The sequence below is a fragment of the Schistocerca gregaria genome, chromosome 2, assembly GCF_023897955.1.
Source record: "Schistocerca gregaria isolate iqSchGreg1 chromosome 2, iqSchGreg1.2, whole genome shotgun sequence".
Classification (NCBI taxonomy): Eukaryota; Metazoa; Arthropoda; class Insecta; order Orthoptera; family Acrididae; genus Schistocerca; species Schistocerca gregaria.
In genome coordinates, this window is record NC_064921.1 from 433,629,994 (window position 1) to 433,648,134 (window position 18,141).

Consider the following 18,141-nt stretch of genomic DNA (forward strand, 5'->3'; position numbering starts at 1 on the left):
TTTCATAAGGGAATATATATACTGTGAGGTTACTGTGAGGATCCCTAGATCCTTAAATAGATGTCTGCAGGATGACTGTGGGTGGGCTCCAGCAATTATTCTGATTACACGTTTTTGTGCAATGAATACTTTTCTACTCAACGATGAATTACCCCAGAATATGATGCCATACGAAAGCAGTGAATGAAAGTAGGCATAGTAAGCTAATTTACTGAGATTCTTATCACCAAAATTTGCAATAACCCTAATAGCATACGTAGCTGAACTCAGACGTTTCAGCAGACCATCAATGTGTTGCTTCCAGTTTAACCTCTCATCAATGGACACACCTAAAAATTTTGAAAATTCTACCTTAGCTACAGACTTCTGTTCAAATTCTATATTTATTACTGGAGTTGTGTCATTTACTGTACGGAACTGTATATACTGTGTTTTATCAAAATTTAAAGAGAGTCCGTTTGCTGAGAACCACTTAATAATTTTGTGAAAAACATCATTTACAATTACATCACTTAGTTCTTGGTTTTTGGATGTTATTACTATACTTGTATCATCAGCAAAAAGAACTAACTTTGCATCTTCATCAATGTGGAATGGTAAGTCATTAATGTATATCAAGAACAGTAAAGGACCTAAGACCGAACCCTGTGGGAAGCAATTATTATGACTTATCCTTCATGACTACTTGCAAGACAGTGAGAGTTCATATTGAAAACGATTCACATAATATTATATTTGGTACTTTATGCCAAGGTGTTTGACACAAAGATTCGATCAGGGACGTAAAATCTTTCGGTAAAAGGAATCGAATTATCAAAGACTATACATCCTGACTGCAAAGACAGTTCTAGCGATGCTGGAAAGAGTAACTGGCAACATGATGTTATTACATGTAATTATAAAGTATTCTAAACTTTTGCAAATAAACAAATTATCTTAAGGCAAAACATAATAATAATAAACAAGAAATTTGTCTACGTGGCCATCACCTGCAGCAAGCACAGAAATACTCGTTTTGTAAATAACAAATGTCATTTTCTTCCTGCAACTTATTTTATTTGTTCTACACGCTTTTCGCCTTTTACTTTCAGGTACTTCCAATGGAAGCTTTGTGATATTTGTAGATTATTAAAAAATCCAGGTCTTATTTTTTATGCGAATAAGTGATTACTGACAGTTAATATAATTTTTGGCTGGCATCTGCGTTTCCTCTCATTTGGTCGCAGGCTGTAGATTGCACTATACAATCACTTACGAGACGTAAGCACATTTTCATGTTACAAACTTTTTTCCTTCGCAATTTTTATGTTCTTTGCGCTAATTGGTGTGGAGCACAATTATTCTTCTGTCACTAAATGCGAATATTTTACCAAAACCTGATTCAGAGTCGTAAATACTATGTGTTCAGTTTATATCTCCTCTTATTTGTTTTGTTTATGTACACGTTGCCAACCTAACGAAGTTTATGCTGAAAACTAAAGTCTGTTCACTCTGTTTTCTTTATATCTCTTGACGTGTACGTGTAGTTAGCCACCCTCAATTGAAGAAATTGAATGTGAATGTAATATATGCCAGACAGTAGTTGAAAGTTTTCGTGTTCAACTGATTCGAGTTTTGATTTAAATATTTGTGGAGGAGTTCATGTAAGAGTGAAGACAAAGGGGTTCGGTGCTATTATTCTGGTAATAATCGTTTGTCTAAATGCCAAGGATGTGATTCACGAGTTAGGGCAGTAATCAGGCCTTTTGCGTTGCTTTTAACAGAATTTCAATCTTCCATCTCCACAAGGAAAGATATCCATCGTAATAAAATCAGATAATGTGATATATAAGACTAACCTGAAACTTCAACTCCTCTGTGCTGCTATTTGACTACTTTACGAGACTTCATACGTGACGAAGCATTCGAATACCTTAAGAGCTCGAAAGTGAGGAGGCATGCTGTGAGCATGCTCTTAGCACTCTGTCGTGAGCCAAAAATGAGTTTGATATTCTAGTCCTGTGATGCAGGTCATAACAGATATTAAGCATATAAGAACACACCTTTCTACGTGATGAGAGAATGCTTGGAGGAAATATAACCAACGCCATACTGTTGTACAGGATTTTCACAAGAATTAACCATACTTAAGCGATATGAAAATGCGTGTATACTACGATTTCTTCTACCTTCGAAAATAATGCGAGTAAACGAGAGGAATCTACATTTCGCGTGAGAAATTCGAAGTGTATGGACAACAACATCCTCCTCTCGGATTGAGTAAAGTGGATTTTTTAAACTGGGTGGTATAATTTGGTGGTGGAATTGCAGTTACAACTATATGTCTAAGTTGCACCTGCTTGTCTTGAAAGGTTTCGTCCAGTTGGCTCTCCAGGTAGACAATACATTTCGTAGATAGAGCTGGTCTAGACTGGAGAAGACTGGCAAGTTCTTCCGTCTTGAGATTAGCACTATATTCATAAAAAAAAGATCATACGGTGTATCTCCTATGTTTCTATTGGCTAGGATGAGACTTGCTGCTCGTAAATAGATATAAGTGTGTTTCATTCCCAATGTTGTTGCTGCACAACTCCTGTATAGAGAAGGCATGGATCTGCAGCAGCAGTCCTTGAACACGTTTGTACCCCGTGTGTCGTCTGCAGACTCGATCCCCCACCGCCTGGTTTCTTCCATCCTCTCTACCCCTGGCCCCTTTCTGCGCCTCTACCGCTATGTCCCGCCCCATCTCCATCTCCATGCCCTACAACTCCTTTGCCAATGTACCTTCAAGTGCCTGCCCCTCCTGCATCATGAGCATCACCTTGATATCTACCCCTTCTACCAACTCTAACCCACCGTGCCCTACCTCCTCAGGGTTCCCTCTCTCTTCCCCTGAGCAGTTTTTTCCTCCCTTCTACACCCCCTCCCATTCCAGTACACACCTTCCATGTCTCTGGGTTTCCCCTCCCCCTCCCTCACCCTCTCCCACTTCCACCTCCCACCTTCCATCTCCCACTCCCCCCAACTCCCTCCAACTCACACTCATCTTCTGCCCCACAACCCCCTTTCTTTTCATCTCACCCTCTCCAGCCCCCCTCCTCTCTTCTCTCTTATCTCTTTTCAGGCCTCCCCCCCTTGGCAACTCCCTCCCGCCAATTTTTACTCTTCATCTAGTGCAGTGGTTTTAAAGTGTCATAGTTCTTGTGTGTTTTTTTAATACTGTGGCTGACTTTTATCTTGGGTGTATGACTTTGATGTATTTTACATGCTACACACATAGCCCACTGTGTTTTAACTGTATGTGGACTTTTTTAACTGTCTCACAATGAACATCTCTGTATAAGTGTATATTTAACTCCCATTGTCTCTCCTTATTGTGTTATTATGTTCCCCTTTTTATCGTCTTTTATATGTATCGTTCCTGCTTTTTACTAACTGTAATGTCACTCAGTTGAAGGAAGAGTGGCGGACTCTGTTGCTGCCACTCCTCCCCTGCCCATGTGGGGCAGGAGAATGAAATCTCAGTAAAGAAAAAAAAACAAAACAGCAACATTACTATCCCAACGATCCCTCCCACTCTACCTCAAACGGTGCACCTCCTGGTGCAACCCCTCAAAATCAACCCTACCAAAACAGAGGCAATAATTATCGGCCAAACCACCACAGCTACCATCTGCATGATTTTTACTTTATCATTCACACCCATCCTAACCAGTTAACTAACAGACTAAAATACCTCAGACTAACACTTGATTGCTGACTAACATGGAGGCGCCATCTACTAACCATTCAACAGAAAGCTCTCAACTGTCTAACATTACTAAAACTTCCAAGTGACCAACCATGGGGATGGCACCCTTCAATATTCCTCCACATCTATAAATCCCTGATCCAAAACATCCTCTGCTATGCCAATGTGACATGGACTCCCTCCTTTCATCTTGTCCTACAGATCCTTGGACACCATGCACTCTGCCTAACTTTCGAGTCTGCTTACCCTCCCACACCTGCGTCCTTTACCAATATATAAAAGTGCCCTCCCTCCTATTCCATTTTCAACATCTCCAAATATCCTACATTACCCACAGACTCGACACTACCCACCCCTTAGCCCCTCCCCCCCACTTGCTTACTGCTGCTAGTACTCAGCCATGCTTCTAACAGCACTTCCCCCAGCGCTACATCTCCACACCCTCCATATCCTCTCTCGCTGAAACTTTGTCCCTGAAATCTGATATGATATATACCCATCTTACCAGATCTAAATGAACCCATCCCATCTACGCCAGTCAGGACTTTCTTCTGCTCTACTCCTTTCCATTCACATCCTAAGCCTTGGCCCAGTATGGTATTCCTCTTCACTCTTCCAAATTTCTCTTCTACCCATCCATCTTATATACTCTTAAACACTACCCCAACTGCTACATCCCCTTGATTCCCCTCTTCCTGGAAGTCTAGGCCCACTCATCACTTCAGACTGGCTTTTTACTGCTTATAACCTTATAACCTGTGCACTTGTCCCTCTGTCTTTTATCTTTCATGGTTGATTGGTTGATTTGGGGCAGGAGACCAAACAGCCAGGTCATCGGTCCTATTGGATCAGGGAAGGATGGGGAAGAAAGTAAACGATGCCATTTCAAAGAAACTATCGTGGAATTTGTCTGAAGCAATTTAGGGAAATCGCAGAAAACCTAAATCAGGATGGCCAGATCCAGATTTGAACTGTTGTCCTCCAAAATGAGAGTCCAGTGGGCTAACCGCTGCGTCACCTTGCTTGGTTATCTTTCATGTACCATTCTGTTTCTGTTTCATCTGTGTCAATTTTTTAATTCATCACCTACTCCACCTTTTATATTTTAAGCCATGTACCAGGATCTACATCTTTTCATTGTGTCAAACATTCGTCTGTCAATCTGCCATGTTCCATTTTATACACTGTTTTAAAATGTTTGCTCTCATATGACCAAGAGTGGCTACTAGTATCCGTTGACAGCCCTCTCCCGCCCATATGGAGTCAGAGACATGAAATGATGATAAAGGAAAAAAAAAACAGTAGCACTGGAATAGTGGGTCACTGTCTTAGTATTATTAGCCATCCTTATGTCCCTCCCAGCAGTAACTATCTGCTTGTAGATTTGCAAGATCCCACCATTTCTGTACATCAGTGATAGTTTGCTGTCCTATTATTATTACCCTTCCTTGCTACACAGGCTATTGGATAGACTGGCTGGAGTAGTTCTCTAGTGATAGACTAATAGCGAAAATATCCTCCCTACATCCACTAGTCATTGATGAGATGGGCTAGAGGCACATTCTAGTGCTTGAACAATGACAGCTACTCCTCTTCAACTACCATGTTTCACAGCCAGAGGAAAATATTTGTATTTTCCTGCTGTTTGTACTTCCCTCCGATTTTGAATTTACTGCCAATAGGAGAAGGAGAGTTAGACTGCATCAGAATTCCGGGTCAGCCATCTTGGACTGTGACATCATAGTAAGGCTGTGCAAGTATTCTACAGATGATGAAATAAAGAGAGTACCTACATCCTTTCACACCAGCGATAAGTAAGTTGAATTTTTTATGAATAATAAATATACTACTATCAATTATAATTATCACTATTGTAATGTCATATGTATTGCAATACAGTTAACAGTTGAATTCATCATAAAAATTAGAATTTACCATTTCCTCTGATTTTTACATTTCCTGTCTTTTTTTCTGTGCCAGGGTAGGAAGAGGAAGAGGGTAGTTGGCTGAAAAGTATTTGAAATTTGGTAGTTTAAAGCATAGTGTAACCCATTTATTACCTATATGAACGCCAACAGAGGCGTTCATGCAACATTGACGTTGTGAGCAACACCCATCCACAGAGTATTTCACACTATCTTTGATGTAACTGATAATGGGTTTTTTTGTAGGGAGGGTTGATGAATGCTGGCAAAGGCAATCCTGGAGGAAGAAGTTGTTGCTGTCTCATCTGCATGCTGTGGGTCACCAATATTTAATGTGTCTGACCCTGTTGACAACGGTTTACTCTCTCTACAACTGTTCTTATTGCTTCCCACCAATTTTTCTCCCATGACATCACGATTTAGTGCGCCCTCTGGTGGCAGTAATGGGACCTACACGCCAAGGCACATGCACAACAGAAAAATTTAGGAATCAGTTTACCAACATAAAGAGAAATCACTCTGCGTCCTTCCATGCTTACATCTCAGCACAGACTGATCGATTTTTCTCACCATTTGTTTTCTGGAAGAAGTGAGACGATGGGAGGAGAGGGTAGGGAGGCAGGGAAGAGAGGGGAAGTAGGGAGGGAGGTAGGTAGGTAGGTAGGTAGGGAGGGAGGGAGGGAGGGAGGGAGGGAGGGAGAGAGGGAGGAAGGGGAGGGGATGGCGGAGTGGTGGGGATAGGAGGGGGGTGGGAGGAGGAGTTGCAGAAGTGAGAGGAGAGAGGGGAAAGTCCATGACATCATCATTGTGATGTTGCCATATCTACACCATGGGTCAGGGGGGGATGGGTGGGGGTGGGTTCTGCCATACTGAATAAAGGAATATGTGCTAGAATAATCCTTATTCTCCTATAGCATTATGAGTCGATTATTCTTGCCTAATTTCACAAACTGCAACATAGTTGTGGATTAAAAGATTTATCCAGGAAGTGTAGAATTAATTTATTTTATTTCTGTCAGTGATTACAAAACCTTTTATTCCTTAGACTGCTGGGTTCAATCAGCGATAACTAACTTCTGATTAATCATGGGAGAACCAAATACAACCATTGGACTGTTTACATCTTAAAACATTAAAATGTGATGTAAAGTATTTTCATAGATATGGAAACATGAATTTAAAATCTGATGAGGTATATCTGGTTTGCAACATGTCCTAATACACTGAAGAGTCAAAGAAACTGCTACACCTGCCTAATACCATGTAAGGCTCCCACGAGCACACAACACAATGTGGCATGGATTCGACTAATGTCTGAAGTAGTGCTGGAGGGAACTGACACCATTAATCGTCCAGAGCTGTACATAAATCTGTAAGACTACGAGGGGTGGAGATCTCCTCTGAACAGCACATTGCAATGCATCTTGGATATGCTCAATAATGTTCATGTTTGAGGAGTTTGGTGACCAGTGGTAGTGTTTAAACTCGGAAGAGTCTTCCTGGAGTCACACTGTGGCAATGCTGAACATGTGTGGTGTCGTATTGTCCTGCTGGAATTATCCAAGTCTGTTGGAATACACAAATGGACGTGAATAGATGCAGGTGGTCAGGCAGGATGCTTATGTATGTGTCATCTGTCAGAGTCGTATCTAGATGTATCAGACGTCTCATGTAACTCCAACTGTACATGCCCCACACCGATACAGAGCCTCCAGCAGCTTGAACAGTCCCCTTCTAACATGCAGGGTCCATAAATTCAAGAGGTTGTCTCCATACCCATACACGTTCATCCACTCAATATAATTAGAAACGTGCCACGTCCAACCAAGCAATATGTTTCCAGTCATGAACAATCCAATGTCGGTGTTGACAGACCCACACAAGGCATAAATCTTTGTGTCGTGCAGTCATCAAGGGTACAGAAGTGTGCATTTGGCTTTGAAAGCCCATATCGATGATGTTTTGTTGAATGGTGCGCACAGTGGTTATTTGTTAATGGCCCAGCATTTAAATGTGCAGCAATTTGCGAAAGGGTTGAGTTTGTGAAGTTGAACAATTCTGTTCAGTAGTCGTTGATCCCGTACTTGCAGGATCTTTTTCTGGCCTCAGAGATGTGATGTTTTACCGAATTCCTGGTATTCACGGTACACGCGTGAAATGGTTGTACGGGAAAATCCCCACTTTACCGGTATCTGGGAGATGCTGTGTACCATCGCTCATGCGCAGGCTAAACCATGTTCAAACTCACTTAAATCTTGAGAACCTGCCATTGTAGCAGCAGTAACCGATCTGACATCTGCGCCATTTTTTTCTTTATTGTATTTCCAATTCCCCATCTGGGGTGGGCTGGCAGCAGCATAGGCGCTGCTCTTCAGCCAAAAGACATTACAAGTAACCAGGAAGACATTTAAAACAATATAAAGAAGAAAATATGGAAGAACATAGAAACAAAAAAGGTGTAAGAGAAGAAAGCATACAAAAAGCGGCGACTGTAACACAGATGTAAAAATCTGAAAAAGTATTGTACACAGAAAAACAAACTGTAAGGATTAAAAGGTACCAGGCAAAGAACGGCTGCAGCATACAAAGTCGCAGAACAATTAAATCAGCCTCATGACAGACAGCGTAGCACAGAACAATGATGGACTATATACAGGTCGAGCACAGAATTAAAACCACTTGACTGATGACACTGTAGAATGGCACCAGACACAGCATTAATGCAGTACACTTGATGATAAACAAAAACCTGGAAGGATCTGCCAGGGGTAGGGTATGAGGGAGAAGGGAAAGGAGTCTAGAAGGAGGGGAGGGAAAGGGGGATGGAGTGGGGGGGGGAGCGTGGAAGGGGACCAGGGAGGGAATAGATGGGAGAGCAAAACCATGAGGGAGTGGGTGAGGGACTCAGGAGGCAAAGGAGGAAAATCCACTCAAGGGGAAAAAGGGAAGAGGAAAAGGGGGGCTGGGGAGGGGAGGATCAAGGCCAGTCTACAGTTGGTAGGAAGGGTAGTTATCACGGCAAAGTTTAACATCCTGGAGTGAGAGGTGATGGAAATTGCCTTGAGGGAGGAGTTGGAGGGTGTGGAGGGGGAGAGAAGGAGGGATACAACGATAGTGGCGCAGCAACAGGTGGGAGGTGGGGAGGAAGGAGGAAACCAGTGGGTGTGTGAGGGGGGGGATCAAGCCTGTGAACAGTGTTAAGTATGCAGAGATGTTGGAGAAAAGGGAGGAGGTGGGGGAAGGGTATGAAGTCATACATGAGTCATGTGGAGGGAAGGAAAGTGGATACAGGAGGCAAGGCAGAGTGTGTGACGTTCTAAGATTTGGAGGGTCTTATAAAAGTGGGCAGGTGGTGGAGATCCAGGCAACACTGGCATAACAGAGGATAGGATGGATAAGGGATTTGTAGGTGTGGAGGATGGTGGAAGGATGCAATCCCCATGTCCAACCAGACAGGAGATTCAGGAGGCAGAGGCAGGAATGGGCTTTCTGCTGGATGGTCAGGAGGGTGAGGGTCAAGGGTGAGGCCAAGGTATCTCAGGGTGGGGGTGATTTGGATGGGACGACCATAAATGGTTAGGTAGAAATCATGGAGACGGAAGGAGTTGTTGGTTTGGCCTATGATGATTGCCTGGGTTTTGGAGTGGTTGATACAAAGGAACCACTGGTCACACCAAGTGGTGAATGGTCAAGGTAGGTTTGAAGGGTGTGTTGGAATCGTTGAAGGGTAGGATAGAGAGCAAGGAAGTCGGTGTCATCAGCATTTTGAAAGGGGTGGCCAGGTGGGGATGACTTGGGCGTATCGGTGGTGTACAGGAGATAGAGGAGAGGGGAGAGGATGGAGCCCTGGGGGATGGCAGCAGTGTGATAAAAAATACGGGAGTTGGTGTCATGGAGAGTGTCAAAGGAAGGACGGCGTGAGAGAAAGGAAGCAACCAGATGGACAAAATTGATAGGCAGGGCGTAGGTTTGGAGTTTAAAGAGGAGACCGGAATGGAATATGCAGTCTTAGAACTGCGCCAGACGCTTGTTGTCTTATATAGGCGTTGCCGACTGCATCATCGTGTTCTGCCTGTTTGCATATCTCTGTATTTGAATACGCGTGTCTATACCAGATTGCAACTATAAAAAATGTATGTATTTTTTCTCGCCAGACGCGTTTCGTATTGAGTTATAGCATCATCAGTGGTCTTTAATTACGTTATTTACATTTTGATTTGCTGTAAGGTCGAAAAACAATTAGTTAACACTATGTTGGTTTTTATTTGCGGTTATTTCCGCTTGATTTCTCGCTTACATAGGGAAATGCCATTTGTACTTCTAAAAAGTATGTAATGTGGTTTGTGTTTTTTAGTGTTGCCAACATAACCTTGTCACTAGTTTCTCTTTGGTCTATATTCTTTTTTATTTTTTTTAGTTTATTGTATGTGTGGGTAACTCTAATTACATACACTCCTGGAAATTGAAATAAGAACACCGTGAATTCATTGTTCCAGGAAGGGCAAACCTTATTGACACATTCCTGGGGTCAGATACATCACATGATCACACTGACAGAACCACAGGCACATAGACACAGGCAACAGAGCATGCACAATGTCGACACTAGTACAGTGTATATCCACCTTTCGCAGCAGTGCAGGCTGCTATTCTCCCATGGAGACGATCGTAGAGATGCTGGATGTAGTCCCGTGGAACGGCTTGCCATGCCATTTCCACCTGGCGCCTCAGTTGGACCAGCGTTCGTGCTGGACGTGCAGACCGCGTGAGACGACGCTTCATCCAGTCCCAAACATGCTCAATGGGGGACAGATCCGGAGATCTTGCTGGCCAGGGTAGTTGACTTACACCTTCTAGAGCACGTTGGGTGGCACAGGATACATGCGGATGAGCATTGTCCTGTTGGAACAGCAAGTTCCCTTGCCGGTCTAGGAATGGTAGAACGATGGGTTCGATGACGGTTTGGATGTACCGTGCACTATTCAGTGTCCCCTCGACGATCACCAGAGGTGTACGGCCAGTGTAGGAGATCGCTCCCCACACCATGATGCCGGGTGTTGGCCCTGTGTGCCTCAGTCGTATGCAGTCCTGATTGTGGCGCTCACCTGCACGGCGCCAAACACGCATACGACCATCATTGGCACCAAGGCAGAAGCGACTCTCATCGCTGAAGACGACACGTCTCCATTCGTCCCTCCATTCACGCCTGTCGCGACACCACTGGAGGCGGGCTGCACGATGTTGGGGCGTGAGCGGAAGACGGCCTAACGGTGTGCGGGACCGTAGCCCAGCTTCATGGAGACGGTTGCGAATGGTCCTCGCCGATACCCCAGGAGCAACAGTGTCCCTAATTTGCTGGGAAGTGGCAGTGCGGTCCCCTAGGGCACTGTGTAGGATCCTACGGTCTTGGCGTGCATCCGTGCGTCGCTGCGGTCCGGTCCCAGGTCGACGGGCACGTGCACCTTCCGCCGACCACTGGCGACAACATCGATGTACTGTGGAGACCTCACGCCCGACGTGTTGAGCAATTCGGCGGTACGTCCACCCGGCCTCCCGCATGCCCACTATACGCCCTCGCTCAAAGTCCGTCAACTGCACATACGGTTCACGTCCACGTTGTCGCGGCATGCTACCAGTGTTAAAGACTGCGATGGAGCTCCGTATGCCACGGCAAACTGGCTGACACTGACGGCGGCGGTGCACAAATGCTGCGCAGCTAGCGCCATTCGACGGCCAACACCGCGGTTCCTGGTGTGTCCGCTGTGCCGTGCGTGTGATCATTGCTTGTACAGCCCTCTCGCACTGTCCGGAGCAAGTATGGTGGGTCTGACACACCGGTGTCAATGTGTTCTTTTTTCCATTTCCAGGAGTGTATTTATATACTATGTAAAAGTAGGGAAGGGATAGTGATGGAGGTTTTTTTGGGTTGGGGGAGCAAATCAAAATGTAAATAACTTAATTATAGACCACTGATGAAGCTTTATCTCAATAAAGTGAAACGCGTCTGGTGAGGAAGAGAACACATTTTTTTTAATTGTTGCAGCGACAGACTAATAATACCGTCAAGTAATCTAAAGCAGCTACGGACAATGTGGCAACACAAATGAAGACATCTGACATGCCAATGACACAAACGTAATTTGCGGCCTCTGCATCTCAGTTTGTTCCGAACAGCAGCGCTGTTAACAGGATGATTCTGCCGGCAGTATGATCTAGTTTGCACCACATGTTAAATGTGTCCGATGTAGCAAAGCTGATTTTCTGTGTATTTCTTGACGGTCTCACTATGACTTCATTATATTAGGACACGTTGTAAAACCGGTACGTTCTGGCAGATTTTAAATTCATGTTTCCACATCTATGAAAGTAATCTTTTCACTATGTCATATTCTATTGTTATGAGATTAAACTGTCCAGTAGTTGCATTCAGTGCTGTTTTTCTGGGGGAACGCTGGGGGATGCGGACCCCTAAACTTTTTCGTCGATAAAGTAATTTTTTTACGCTGTTGAGAATCTGGAAGAGTGCCAAAGATTTATTTCACGGGCGTAATTTTTTTATTTCACTTTTTCGTGTTGGAATTCGCAATACGAACGATACCAGTGCAGTTTTTGGTAGGAAAAGCGATGTCATTGGCTGTTTCAACCATTTCGAAACTGCGGCAAACGTTCTAGACAACTGAACCGCTGGCAGCAAGTTCGACAAGCATGCAGTGCCCTCGCCCGCTGATAGTGGGCGATGGTAGTGCTAAACGGATAAGCGTACGCTCAAACGCCGAGCTACCGATATTTGTCTCTATGGTCCCGCTACCATGATGATGTTGATGACGTCATGGCTACAGCAGACGGGTGATACCCCATGCTTCAGTTATAAGTAATTTTCGCTGCATTATATCCAATGTCGGAGTACCCTCACTTTTTTTTTAGAAAAAACCACTTGTATTTGATTTTCTCACTTTTTTCTGTAGATCTGAAGTTGGTCATCGCGGTTCCGAAACCGGTAGTCCAAGGACCAAAAGGTTTTGTGATTATTGACGGAAATAAAAGAAATTTATGTGATTCGTTTCTAGTAAAACATTTATCCATTTCGTCAGTGGGGTGCTTATTGTTGGCATTTTTCTTCTTCTTCCTTTTCTTTGGTGTAGATACTCCGCTCAGCACCGTGGTCCTCCCGCGTAATTCGCACACATTCGACTTACTAAACTTTAACATTTCGCTTGCAGTTTTCGTCAACTTTTCTTTCATAGCTGTCACTCCATCGCCAATACATGTAGTGACTTTAACACTTATACGTCGTTGCTGCCCGCCCAGGTGTCTTCCGCGATCGTCTTCCATGCTCGCAGTAAGGTGGCAACGTTCACGACTTTGTACTGGAACATCGAGGTGACAGAATTCGTTCACACTACTGCCGGATGGAGCGCACGTACTATATGCCGTATGTAGTCGTGTAAGAACGTCAGAAAAAAGTGAAATTTCTCTTCGTTGTAATGGGGGTAAGATGCTGAATGTTGGTTACTTTATGACCTTGTGTAATCGACCAATAATTAGTTTGTTATCAGGCTGCATATGTAGTGCGTAGCGAGAATCCATTAAGAACAGGATAAACTGTAGATGTATCAAGGTACGTAATGACCAAATATTAAATTGTGTTTTTGTATGATAATACAAAATTCTATGGTAGTGAAACATTGACTGTCGGAAAACCGGAACAGAAGAGAATCGAAGCATTTGAGATGTGGTGCTATAGAATGTTGAAAATTAGGTGGACTGATAAGGTAAGGAATGAGGAAGTTCTACGCAGAATCGGAGAGGAAAGGAATATGTGGAAAACACTGATAAGGAAGGAAGAGGATGATAGGAAATCTGCTAAGACATGAGGGAATGACTTCCATGGTACTAGAGGGAGCTGTAGAGGGCAAAAACTGTAGACGAAGACAGAGATTGGAATACGTCAAGCAAATAATTGAGGACGTAGGTTGCAAGTGCTACTCTGAGATGAAGAGGTTAGCACAGGAAAGGAATTCGTGGCGGGCCGCATCAAACCAGTCAGTAGACTGATGACAAAAAAAAAAAAAGATAATAAATAACTCTATTGCACAGAAGGTTCAAATTACATCACATATAAACATAGTATATATGTACACAAGATAATCGGTTATAAAACCAGTTTCTGGCACATCATCATTGTATTTGACTTTCCACATGGAAAGAATAATATGTCAATAACATATTCACAATGTGAATATTCAGTGTGGCTCTTACTGGTGCTTTGCAAGCATACACTGCTCCTTTATGAGTCATATTCTTCTTCACTTCAACTGCTGACGTAGACCAAGCTGTATTTCAGTCTTACTGAAGACGCAATTAACGCCACAGTTTAACAGCCATATATTACACAGAACTTATTTTTGGCACAACCGTTTTTATAGGCTGTTTTTGACTAAACGTAACCCACGAATACACCAGACTCCCAACTACACTTACGTTAATACCCAAAAAATTGACCCATGAGAATACGTAGTCGCCACCAATTATCATACCTAAATATGTGATGCTGACATTTTTTATGCAACCCACTACCATAGTAGTGAGAGCAGAATTATAATGTGTGCAAAGCATCATTGAGTAATTGAGAAATAGGCCTAATACGCAAGAGAGAACAAAATAAGCAATGAACAAAGGATCATTCCATAATGTAAACTCCATTGTTGTTCCAAGGTCGCCTGATACCCAAGAAAGCGCTGTTATAAATGGTATCATCATTGCAGAGTTATAGAAGAGTAATCCATTCTTCCCGAGGTCTGCAATATCTAGTTTCTTCTTCATGATGACTCCATAAGCCGCAGTGAAAAAGTCGTTCAGCAACACCAGGACGTAACTTTCAACGCTGAAAGCCAGATCATTACTGGCAGCTATGACAGCTCCGAATATCATACTGTAGACAGACAGCTGTACGGCCGTTGTGGGGCGGGTACCAAACAGGTAGAGTTCCCCCAGCATGGTCATGAGAATAGCGAAGCGACGGAGAACCTGTGGGAATCGCAGAACATCGTTAGTAAATAAATATTACATACTTCAAGTACTCTGCTATGATAAACATGTAACAAAGCTGGAGAGCAGACACGAATCTGATGTAGGTCATTTTTAGTTTTGAAGGCTTTGAACGTCACAGAAAATCTTATGGCTATTCTCACAAGCTGTTTGTTAAAGTGACAGAGGCTTCTTTGCTTTGTATGAGCTATATCGTATGCGTGTTAAGTTTTCATGTTAGTAGCCCCACATTGGGAAGCATTTCATGTGTCGAGCTATTTGTTACATTATTCAGTTTCAGAAGATAATGTATATGCCTTACATTTTCTAACAGTAAAAGCTACCCTCGAATGCAGCATTTGTTGTAAATAGAAAAAATGAAAGGATTAGGTACGCTAGTTACAGATATGTAATTACGAGGTCTATTCGGAAAGTATGGGACGATAGGTCGCGAAATGGAAACCACAGTGAAAATTAAGACTGTTTTATTTCCAACGGTTAGCTACACCTTCCAGCTACTTCTCTACACAGTCGCTGCTCACATTTAAACATCTGCCATAGTGTTGTGCAAACTTTTCAATTACCTCGTTATAGAAGACAGCCGCCAGTGAATTTCGACAGTTTTCTACTCTGGACTGCAGCTCGTTGTCTGTGTCAAAATATTGTATTCATAGCCAGCAGTTCATTTGAGCAGAGATGAACCTCAGGGGTAGCCAATTACGGGCTGTATTGTGGGTGATCAAACACTTCCCACCGAAAAAACTGCAGGAGCATCTTGATTGCCCCTGCAGAGTGCGGCTGAGAATTGTCGTGTAGAACGTACTGTATGACAGTTATGTTATGTGGGTTGCATAGCTTCAGGTGAAATCTTTCGCCAGGCGGGAGACGCTAATTTCTAGCCATCTTTACGTTCTCACTGTGAGCTCAGAACTGAAAAGAGCGACATGATGCGATCGATGGGCGTACTAGACACAGTGCCCAACGCATCTGTGCAAAGCTTTTCACTGTTTTTTTTTCATTTTGCGACCGATCGTGTCTTACTTTCCGTATAACCCTCGTATATAAGAGAAATCAGATAAAAATTGTTTTCTATTTCAAAATTAAAAGTCATAACTGCTAATATAGTTATTCCAGTGTATGGCAACACGTCAGTGCCTTCGTGGCAAAATATTTGCCATTGCCCATAGAACTCTGATTACGCACACACTCGTGCACTTATCATGTTAAGCAAATATAGCTCCAAAATAAAAATATGTTGAAGGCGCATGGGGAGAGATTGGGACTATGTGGAAGATTTGTGAGGGCTTCCCAGCGTACTCTAAACAACCCAGGCAACATATGGGCGAGCATTATCCTGCAACAGAATGATACCGTTTGGACTTGACGGCGCGCTTCAATTTGTGCTAAGAGTCCATGTATCCCTGTGCATTAATTGAAGCGTGCCGTCAAGACCAAACTCTCAGGACTGTAGAGCGACAGCCCTTACACACCCTCTAAACAGTCCCAATCCGTTCCCTATGTAACTTTTATATTTTTTTGTAACCTTAGAAAAAGACATTCTTGTGTGTCAGTTTCCGTTGGACGAGGAGGTACACGACTGGGTACAATCATGGTTCCATAGGCGACGACAAATATTTTTCCATGAAGGCGCTGCCCGTCTTGTCACAAAGTGGGATAAATGAATTAACGGTTATGGTGAATACTTTTGAAATAATAAGCAGTTTATTTACTTTTGTCCATTTTTATCAGTTTCATTTGCTGCCTTATATCACATAGGGTTATGAGGGAGGGTTGATGTTCATGGTTGGTAAGCTTAATTATTTCAGGATTGTATAAACAATTTCATCACTATACCGCGTACAGCTCATTTTGACAGACGTCTGAAATGAGCATGTGTCGAATGCGATTGAAAACTGAGAAAACCGAGTTTTATGCTGCTATTAAACATTTTCAGTTGAAGCGTTTGACTCCCACATGAATCAAAACAGAATTGGATGATGTTCACGTGGACTCCGCACCATCATTGAAGACCGTTTAGTTTTGGATTAATGAATTTCGCCGTGGTCAGACAAGCACCGAAAAAAAGCGGGCTCCGGTCGTCCCAATTGAGGTCACCTCAAAGGAAACCATTGACAAAATACATGATACTTTATTGCCATACTGCCGAATAAAAATTCGTGAGATTGCTGAGACTGCAGGCATTTCAACTCAGTGATTCCATCCTATGCTGCACGGAGAATTGGCTACGAAGAAGCTGTGTGCGACACAGCATTTCCATAAAATATCTGCCGATGTTTAATCGCAATCCGCAAGACTTCTTTTGTGACTATTGATGAAACCTGGATCCATCATTACACATCAACTCAAAACAATGGACAAATTGATGAAAGTGTACTGAAGAAGGCAAAGACCATTTCGTCAACTAGTTAAGGTGATGGCCATTCCTTTTTTTTGGGAAAATGCAGAACAATAAGTGGATCATATTATGCTTCGTTGTTGGATCATTTGAAATACGCGTTGGCTGAGAAATGACCAATGTTGGCACACAAGAAAATGCTCCATCCCACACATCAGCGATAACACTGGCGAATGTACATGAATTGGGATTTGAATAGATTTCTCATCCAATATGTTCACCAGACTTGGCGCCCAGTGACTTCTTCCTGTTCTCCAACTTGAAACTTTGGATTACTGGGAAGAAATTTATTACAAACTGAGGAAGTGATTTTTCCAGTCTACGAGTATTCCGCAGAGTTTGACGAAACGTATTTCTCCAATGGGACGAAAAAACTGGAGGATCGCTGGACCACTCAGAGGAGACTATGTCGAGATATAAGCTGAGATGTTTACAAAACAAACACTTTTTTTTTTACCTAACTTATCAAACCACCCTCTCTGGCTTCAGAGAACGACTTCGTGATAGCAAGATACATTGAAAAATGGCGGACATCAGTGGACAGAGCGTCCCTTCAAGTTCAACGCCGTGGCGTTGTTGCAGAGTGCATCTCCTAGGGGCACGCGTGTCAGAAAATGTAGACAAATCATCCGATGCATATTGTCGTATTGCGTTCGATCTCGCCTGCAGATAGGAAACCAAATTAGCACACGATGCTCTATCCATTGACTTGCGTCTATTTTCTATATGTCCTCTAGTTTTCATGTGCTCATCTTCTTAGAGGCTGTAGATACTTACGAATAACCCTGTGTAATATAGAGCGAAAAACGCTTAGCAAGAAACTGAGGGTACTGACATGTTTCTTCGTGTTAGAAGAATTTTGTGATCAGGTAAGAAAAAACTACTGGATTTACAGTCAAATCAAACTGGATTGCAGACACTGATTCGATAGGGTCTATACAATTGAAATTTGCTCTTGTACATAGGTACTGTAAAATGATAATCTATATACAGTATATTATTGTTTTTTTGGGGGGGGGGATAAGTTATTGTTGACCTAATCG

General features: G+C 43.0%; 1 protein-coding gene across 4 annotated transcripts in view; it reads right to left on the reverse strand.

Annotated features, from left to right (window-relative positions):
* Positions 1–13,749: 13,749 nt before the first annotated feature.
* LOC126324775 (UDP-sugar transporter UST74c) overlaps positions 13,750–18,141 on the reverse strand; it is an 89,407-nt gene continuing 85,015 nt past the window's right edge. For all 4 annotated transcript variants that reach the window (XM_049995112.1, XM_049995117.1, XM_049995119.1 and 1 more), the window contains exon 4: positions 13,750–14,682. In XM_049995112.1, the coding sequence (XP_049851069.1) occupies positions 14,044–14,682 (639 nt within the window). In that variant the 3' untranslated portion in view covers positions 13,750–14,043. The remainder of the gene's footprint in view (positions 14,683–18,141) is intronic.